The sequence below is a fragment of the Sinocyclocheilus grahami genome, unplaced genomic scaffold, assembly GCF_001515645.1.
Source record: "Sinocyclocheilus grahami isolate Dianchi unplaced genomic scaffold, SAMN03320097.WGS_v1.1 scaffold321.1, whole genome shotgun sequence".
Classification (NCBI taxonomy): Eukaryota; Metazoa; Chordata; class Actinopteri; order Cypriniformes; family Cyprinidae; genus Sinocyclocheilus; species Sinocyclocheilus grahami.
In genome coordinates this window covers 1,016,157-1,025,237 of record NW_015505500.1, presented here as the reverse complement: position 1 = coordinate 1,025,237, position 9,081 = coordinate 1,016,157, and the positions used below count along the sequence as shown (strand labels likewise).

At 37.6% G+C, this 9,081-nt stretch overlaps 1 protein-coding gene across 2 annotated transcripts in view; it reads left to right on the top strand.

The window, feature by feature from the left end:
- Positions 1-9,081, top strand: part of msraa (methionine sulfoxide reductase Aa) — an 86,315-nt gene that overhangs the window by 71,338 nt on the left and 5,896 nt on the right. Inside the window, exon 6 of one of the 2 annotated variants that reach the window (XM_016294646.1) lies at positions 8,122-8,200. The exons of the other annotated variant lie outside the window; for it this stretch is intronic. Coding sequence (XP_016150132.1) covers positions 8,122-8,199 — 78 coding nt within the window. The 3' untranslated portion in view covers position 8,200. The remainder of the gene's footprint in view (positions 1-8,121; positions 8,201-9,081) is intronic. 2 annotated transcript variants of the gene reach the window in all.

Sequence of the window (9,081 nt, the reverse complement as noted above, 5' to 3'; positions counted from 1 at the left end):
CAAGAAATGTTTGTTAGACAAGCTGAGATGCGAGCAGCTATCATCGGATCATCAGGATGGAATGAGCGGTAGAGTTGAGTGTCATCAGCATAGCAGTGATATGAAAGGCCAGTTTTCTGAATGACAGAACCTAGTGATGCTATGTAGACAGAGAAGAGAAGTGGTCCAAGAACTGAGCCCTGGGGCACCCCAGTAGTTAGAAGTTGTGACTTGGACACCTCACCTCTCCAAGATACCTTGAAGGACGAGGTAAGAAGGTAAGACTCAAACTACTGGAGTGCGGTTCCGGAGATGCCCTTTGCCAATAGGGTTGACAGGAGGATCTACCGTGTCAAGCAGCGCTCTTGCCAGTCTTAGGGCTTCAACAACTGAGAGCAAGGCAGTCTCGGTTGAATGTCCACTTCTGAAACCAGACTGGTTGCTGTCGAGGAGGTTTTGCTGTGTGAAAAAGGCAGAGACATGGTTGAACACAGCTCATTCAAGTGTTTTTGCAATGAAAGGAAGAAGGGAAACCGATCTGTAGTTCTCTAAAAGAGATGGGTTAAGGGTGGGTTTCTTAAGTAGTAGGGTTATACGAGCCTGTCTAAATGCTGAGGGAAAAACACCAGTGTGAAGGGATGTGTTAATGATGTGAGTGAGTGCAGGTACAACTGCAGGAGAAATGGCTTGAAGGAGATGAGATGGAATAGGATCAAGCAGACAAGTAGTAGGATGATTAGAAAGGATGAGTTTGGAGACTTCTGCCTCAGAGAGTGAAGAGAAGGATGTGAACGAGAGTATGTTTGGTGGTAAGATGTGCTTGACAGATTGTGGTGTGGAAAATTGTGCACTGATGGTTTTAATTTTATTAATGAAGAACATGGCAAAGTCGTCAGCTGATAGAGTTGATGAAGGAGGGGGAGGAGGAGGACAAAGGAGGGAGGAAAAAGTTTTAAAGAGCATGCAAGAGTTAGACGAATTATGTTATGATAGTATGTCCTTTTAGCAGTGGAGACATTTGCAGAGAAGGAAGAGAGGAGTTACGGTCAGTAGTATTTTTTGATTTGCGCCACACCCTTTCAGCAGCCCTGAGCTTAGAAGGATGTTCGCAGAGAACATCATAGCCAAGGGGGAGAAGGGGTGGTATGGGCTGGCCTGGAAGACAAGAGGCAGACACTGTCTAAACAAGATGCAAGAGTGGAGCAGAAAGTATCAGTAGCACAGTAGTTAGCATCAAGAGATAACTGTTTAGGGGGAGGAAGCGAAGATGAAACCATAGTAGATAGGCGGGACGGTGAGTGAGCATAGGTTACGTCGAAAAGTGACATGTGGAGGGGTATGTGTTGTGTCAGGAACCATGTTGAGGTTAAGAGTGAGGAGGAAGTGATCCGAGGTGTGCAGTGGAGTAACCAGCACATGATCAGTGGAGCAGTGTCGTGTGTAAATAAGGTCCAGTTGGTTGCCTGATTTGTGAGTAGCTGTAGTTAACACTCTCTTGAGATCAAAAGAGGCAAGCAGAGTGTGGAAGTCTGCAGCCTGAAGTTTATCTAGGTGGATGTTGAAGTCTCCAAGCATAACTAGGGGAGTACCCCCAGGACCTTGTGGTCCTGGGGGTCGATAAACAACTACAAAATGGATTTGACAATGTGATTCAAAGGAGCTGTTAATACCCAGAGAAGGTAAAGGAATACATTTCCAATCATTAGAGATAAGCAGACCAGTACCTCCACCTCTTCTAGTCAGACGAGGAGTGTGGGAAAATTAGAAATTATTGGAGAGTGCTGCAGGTGTAGCAGTGTCCTCTGGTTTGATCCAGGTCTCTGTCAGGGCCACGAGGTTTAGTCTTGAATGACTAGCAATAGATGTAATGAAATCTGCTTAGTTTACTGGAGACTGACAATTCCAGAGACCAATAGAAAAAGAAAGTAGTGTATTAGCATACATAGGAAAAGTGCGCAGGTTGTTAGGATTGCGCAGCCTATAGTGTGTAATGTGTGGTTTGCGAATGGTAGTAATAGTAGGGATATGGAAACACATAGTAAGAGTTGGTCATTAAAACAGAAGTGAAGCAAGGTGTAGAAAAGAGGATGAATCAAAAGCGATACTTATGTGCCTTGCCGGTGTCCCTGCACGGTGGAATCGCACGATAGAGTCGATGATCTTTACACTCTTCGGTCTTCACATGAGGAGGGCGTCACACGACTGCTGCCATGGTATACTAACCTTTTTTTATACCCGTTTGACAAAACGGAAATTGAATTCAGCTGAACACACTTTACTGTTTATCACAACAAAGGGCTAAGCAAGCGCACACCACTGACAAGGTATGCGATAGAGTATGAGACCAAGCGCAACTTCAGCAGGTCTCAACACAGTAAACAAAACAAGCGTTTCCTAGCAACGACAACTGCGCTAAACACTAATGAGACAAGAAATAAATACACTTACTATCTGCTTTTAACTTCCGCTGATTGACTGCTTCTCTCAAAGAGTATTTCTTTACACTGTCTTTTGCTAGCACTTTAACACACTTTACTGTTTATCACACCAAAGGGCTAAGCAAACGCACGACACTGACAAGGTATGTGATAGAGTACGAGACCAAACACAACTTCAGCATGTCTTAACACAGTAATTTATATATACACGATTATACATAGTACACACACATATATTATGTAAACAAAGACATTTATTTTGGATGCGATTAATCGTGATTAATCGTTTGACAGCACTAAAATGTATAAATATGTTACATTTCTTGTTAAATATTGTGAGAATTTTTATATTTGGGTCAAATAATCCTTTAAAAAAATAGTAAAACTATTTTCAAAAATGTTCTTGACATGAACCATTGTTGTTTAGAGTAGCAGCCTTTTTTATTGTTTGTGTCAAATATGAGATTTTAGGCATACACATAGAACTGCGCTATAAAATTTGACACAATTCACTAGTTTTCCGCGGTGTTATTTTAGTGTTATTTACAGTTTAATTTTCATTTAGGTTATTTTTAGTAATCTTGTTAAATGTTTTTTTTACACTTTCATCCCCTTTTTTATAATATTACTGTTTAAGTTTAATTTATTTATATTTAATTTATTCAGTTTTAGTTTTTTTTTTTTGTAATTTTAGTTATTCAACCTGTACTTATTTCAGTTAGTTCCCAAGGCAACATTTCTAATTTTCAAGATTTTAATTGTATATTTATATTTAATTTAATTTCAGCTTTATTTCAATTAACAAAACAGTGTTTAATAATTTTAGTTAATGATAATAATCCTGGTTTGCCAATGCCAGTATATTTTGCCATCAAGGGCCCATGCCAATGTTTTTGACAGCTACAAGAACAGACAGACAGAGAAAGCGAAAGAAACACAGAGCGAGAGAAATGACGGGCCAGATCAGACTGCAGTAGACTGATAAGAGTAAATGGAATGTGGAAGGAGGCCGAGTGTTTTCTAGATCTCTTCATCCGTGTGAGGTGTCAAACAAACATACCTGAGTCCCATTATAGAGTGTGTGTCTGTGTGTGTGTGACTGCGGGCCATGTGTGGGCTAATTAGCTTTTCCCTCGGCCGCTCTGCGACCGCTCCCGTTATTTCCTGACCAGCTTGCCAGGCCGGCACCCCCTCTTCCCCTCCCCCATGTGTGGCTGTTCTAAATGGAGACTCAATGCATGCTGCTCCCCGACATCCTAATGTACCCGACCAGTTGGTTTAACAAACAGCGCTGCCAACCATCTGCCGGCCAAATCTGTCTTGAAATTGCTTTAGTAACAAACTGAACTTTCTTTGCTCAGTGCTGCTCTCACTTCCTGTGTCCTGCCACCTTCAGTGTGCCGCTCTCTGATCCTCGACCCAGCCCTCTCTCCTGCTCCTCGCTGCTGACCATTGTCATTTTCTCTTCTTGTCTCATCTCATTTTGGTTCATTTTATCTTTTTTTTCTCCTCTTGCATGTTCTTGTCTCTAACAATTGTCATTTGTTGGCTTCTCAGTATCATGCATCATCGAATCAAATTATTTTTATAGTTGTGATATCGCCTCATCTTTTCACTTCTCTGCTTTTAGTCATTGTAATATGTTGTCTCTCTTCTCTTCTCTCTTCTCTTCTCTTGCCAAATTCATCTTTTCTAATCTTTCTTGCCAAATTCATCTTTTCTAATATTTCTTTACTTTTCCTGTCTTGTTTGCTCTTGTCTTGTCCGTTCTCTAACAATTGTCATCAGTTGTCTTGTTTAATCTCATCTCATCTGTTTATTGTTTTGGTCTCTTCTTTTCCCATCCTCCCTTCCAGTATTTTACATTTCTACATTAATTTAGGACTATTTTTTTGTCTACACTTTTGTCAAACTGTAGTAAAATTTAGTAAAATGCATAAATATATATAAATACATATTTCCAGGATATTTTTGTCAAAAGACAAAAACACTTTTAAAAGTTTTAATGTCCAAACAAACTCTGAAAATGTGTTTAAATTAATAGATGAACTATGATAAATATTTGGTTTAATTTTGCACTTTTTCATAAACTGAATTTATTAAGTTATTTTTGATGATTAAAAATAGATGCTATTTTAGTCAAATTTTAGTAAAAATAGCTCAAATATGACAAATATGGATAAAAAAAGTATAAAATACCATTGTAATCTGTTCTTTTGTTATTATCTCATCTCGTCCAGTGTTATTTAAATATATAAATATTTACATATGCATTTTCTCATCAATTAAAATGTTATTTACATAACTAAACTTAGATTCCAATGTAGTCAAATTGTTGTTAAACTGAATATGACTAAACATGAAAAAATATAGACTAAATTGAATGGATATTTTTCAAAACTGTGACTAAAACCTAAAACTGTAAAAATTTATTTCACTTCTCTTCTCCTGCTGTATTTTACACCTCATAGTTTGACACATTGCATCTCATAAAGAGATTCTAACACGTCCAGAGAAACTGTATGATTATTTACGCCAGTTTCATCTGAAGCATAATTAAACCCCCTATGGATCAAAGCTTCAGAGAACATTTATGTCATTTATGTCAACATTCCAGCATGACAGAACTACTGTTTCCAGATCAGATGGCTGGCTGTCTTTATGGGTTTGCCTTCCCTGTTTACCATCTGACCACTGATCTTCCCGTCCCATTTCCTCCCCTTCGCTGTACTTCTAGCGGCTGCAGGCAATCCAGGTTTCATTTTCCTTCATGATGATATCCTCAAGAGACCTCAACAAATGCTATAGAACAGATTTTTGGCACAGGCGAGCACATAGCCCTAAACATCAGCATGGACAGAAGCAGTCTCAGTGCCAGCGGATGCGTTCTCAAAGACACAGAACCTGATCTCAAGGGCAAACCCAGCACAATCACTCAAAAACACATGCATGCACTCTCAAGCCAGCCACTTTTAACCTTACAATGCATAAATACCTCCACCATTAGAATCCATGCATATTCTTATTTTGTCATAGAAAAATATATTAGACACATTTTGCCTCAGCCTCATGTTGTTCCAAACCCGAATGACTTTATTTCTTCTGTGGAACACACAAAAAAGATGTTTTGATGGATGTCTGTGGGTTTTTCATCCATACAGTGTTGTTTTCGCCCTCATGTTTTGTTTTCTTTGCGCACAAATTTTTCTCGTAGCTTTATAAAATTACGGTTGAACCACTGATGTCACATGGACTATTTTAACGATTTCTGGGCCTTGAACGTGTCAGTTGCATTGCTCTCTATGTAGGGGCAGAAAGCTCTTGGATTTCATCAAAAATATCTTAATTTGTGTTCCGAAGATAAATGAAGGTCTTACAGGTCAGGAACGACATAAGGGTGAGTAATAAAAGACAACATTTTCATTTTTGGCTGAACTATCCCTTTAATTTTTAAATCAGAAGGTGGTGGAATGCTAAGTGCATAGCGGTCACAGGTCCCAGAATGCACACAAAACCTGCTTAAAATAACATGCCATGTCCTGGAATCCCCACTTACCAAGCTGTGTGGCTCTAAGGGCTTTATTTCAAGTAATCTGTGTGATATAAATGTTGTGGCAATAATTAGAAGTAATTTTAGGCTACTCATATTTAAGTAAATGATGACAGAATTTTCATTTTTAGATGAAAACACTGAAAGAAAAATCTGTAATTTGTGTCTGTACTGTAAACAAGTGACCTCAGTTCTGGAGATAAATGTTTCGAAGAATGAATGCTTATACGCAAAGACCTGTAACTCATGTGCAAAAACTTATGTGCAAAAAAAAAATAAAAATAGGAGGTATTAATGAATTGGTTAACCAAAAATGAAAATTCTGTCATCATTTACATATATAAGCACTATATGGATGAAAGTTTTGGGACACACCTCTTAATTATTGAGCCATGTAATGTGCATTTAAAAAGAGCTCAGTGAATTCAAGCATGGCACTATGACGAAAAAGAGTTGCATGACGTTTCTTTGGAGATTTTATGCCTTTATGATCCACTGTAAAAGATAAAAACATCCGAGTTTGGAGGATGGGTAAATAATGACAAAAAGATTTAAGTGAACTATTCCTTTAAAGGGATAATTTGGAGTATGTGTGTATATCACCTCGAAAAGTGTTTAGTCTTTGCCTCTAATATTCCTCTTGCTAATTCAATACTAGCTTTATGACACCTAGCTTTTTCCTGCCCTCTAATTTTATAGTTACCCTTCTTCCGTCTGAAATTGCTTCACCAAAAAATAAGGCTCCTTATCTTTGACGCACATTTGTTCTTTTTTTGCTTAACCAGGACATGCAGGTATTTGCATACCAAATGACTGCGCTGTCTGACACGCAAATTAATTAGTCTGAATTTGAGCAGCGTGCAAACAAAACACAGGAACATGTCACCAAACAGCTCAGCACCACTGCATGTTTCAGAGATGACTCCGTAATCATTTCACTCCTGACATTTGAGTTTTTTTATTAGCATCCGAAGTGCTAGGCCTCATGTCTTTTGTTTGAAGTCCTATTTTTAACAGTACTTTCCTAATTTTTTGGTTAATCACAATGTAGATTATATTCTTTTCTAGACCCTGTTTGAATTCTGAGATTCATATAAAAGATAAAACATAATTTGAGTTCATGCAGAGCCAAAATAACGGTCATTTGCATTTTATCCCCAGTCAAACGAACTGATGTGTCGCACGTGGTCAGCGTTGACATCATCCATCACGGTGTCCCTTAGAGTGAAGCTAAAGGTCTTTGTCTTCATTCTTTGAACTAAACAGCCTTTGCATGAGGTCACTGGAATCAGGCCCTGTGTGTTTGTCTGCCGATCGTGTTTGTCTAGCCTCTTTGTTCTGGAGGACTCTGGGTCCCTGTAGGCTGACGACCCCCTTTCTGAAGCCGCATGACTTGAGCATCACTCATGGGTGGGGTGAACCGCATGCTCCCTGGAGGCAGAGTGACCCCTGACCATGGGAGGCATGTGGCATAATGAAGATCTGATTGAATAAGTGCACAAATGAATAAAAGATAGAACTGACATGCAGAGAGAAACTCTCATCCAGCCAGTGTGGCTTTCTCTCTTTGTGTCTGCTGATTGAAGTAGATCTGTCTTACAGACGGGCCCCACTAAAAAACAGAACCATATGCTGTCCACACTAGAGACTACTACGCATCACAATGGTTTTCAGTCTTGTCTACACTGGAAGCGTAGAAGCTGCAAATAATCACTAAAAAAGACCAGATCAGACCAAGATATACCAATCAGATTTTATGGTTTCAGCTCAATAGTTTAACCTTATTAATCTATTAGTATATAAAAATCACTCATATAATTATTATTATGATTGATGAGTGTTGGAAAAATTGCATATAAGCAAAAAAAAAAAAAGATGCAGATTCGTAGATTGGAGACCAGAAAAAAAGTTGGTGACTGTCAAACGAAAGTGGCACAATGGATGTGTCCAGTCTAGACAGCTTCATTAAATATAATAGGAGGGATTTAGTTCTGTCTTTTATTAATACACAAAGACAGGAATTAAAGTAAATTGACTTGGTTAACTTTGTTCCCCACACTATATGATTCACACTGATTTCATGTCAAAGCATTCAACATTTTCTACTTGTGACTTTTTCCATGTTTGATTCATATAAAAACGTCTCTTCCTCAGAGAATGAAACCATTTGCTGGTTTTGAATGGCCATTTCGACATCAAGGCCACTCAAGGAGCTCAAGGACAAAAGGATGAGGTGAACAATAACGACAGACCAGAGACCCTGAGCCAGACTGAGAAGCTCAATTGTAGGCTAGAGTCGGGCTGAAACAAAAGGATAAAGAGAATAAACCTGGCGACATCTCTATGCTGTTTATTCATTCGCCCTCCCAGCAGTTTCAAATCAAACAACCGGACATTATTTACATTCCTTGTGCTCAGCAGCTATAAAAAATTAATCCTCTTCAAGGAATTAAATAATTGCGTTCCGCGAGCTAATTTGAATGTTGTTCTCCACATCAAAGCCACGTAAAGCTCAGTAAATTCTCCACAGAGAAAGGAAAGAGGTAAACAATAGCACAAATAAACCTGAGATCTTACAGTAGCTGCATTCCAATTCACTTCACATCCATATACAGTGTGTATGAGATTACGTTAGGTTAAAGTAAATTAATGTAAGATTTTTTTAATGCAAAAACACAGTAAAAGTAATATTGTGAAATATTAAAATGTAATATATATATATATATATATATATATATATATTAGTGCTGTCAAACGATTAATCGCATCCAAAATAAAAAATGTTGTTTACGTAATATATGTGTACTGTGTATATTTATTATGTATATATAAATACACACACATGCATGTATATATTTAAGAGAAATGTGTTATGTTTTTATACTAAATATATTTATATATATAATATAAATTATATGAATATAAATATATGCATGTAAATATTTTCAAAATATATACTGTATATGTGTATTTATATATATATAATAAATATACACAGTACACACACATATATTGTCAACAAAAACCTTTATTTTGGATGTGATTAATCGCAATTAATCGTTTGACAGCACTAATATATATAAATATATATATATATATATATATATATATATA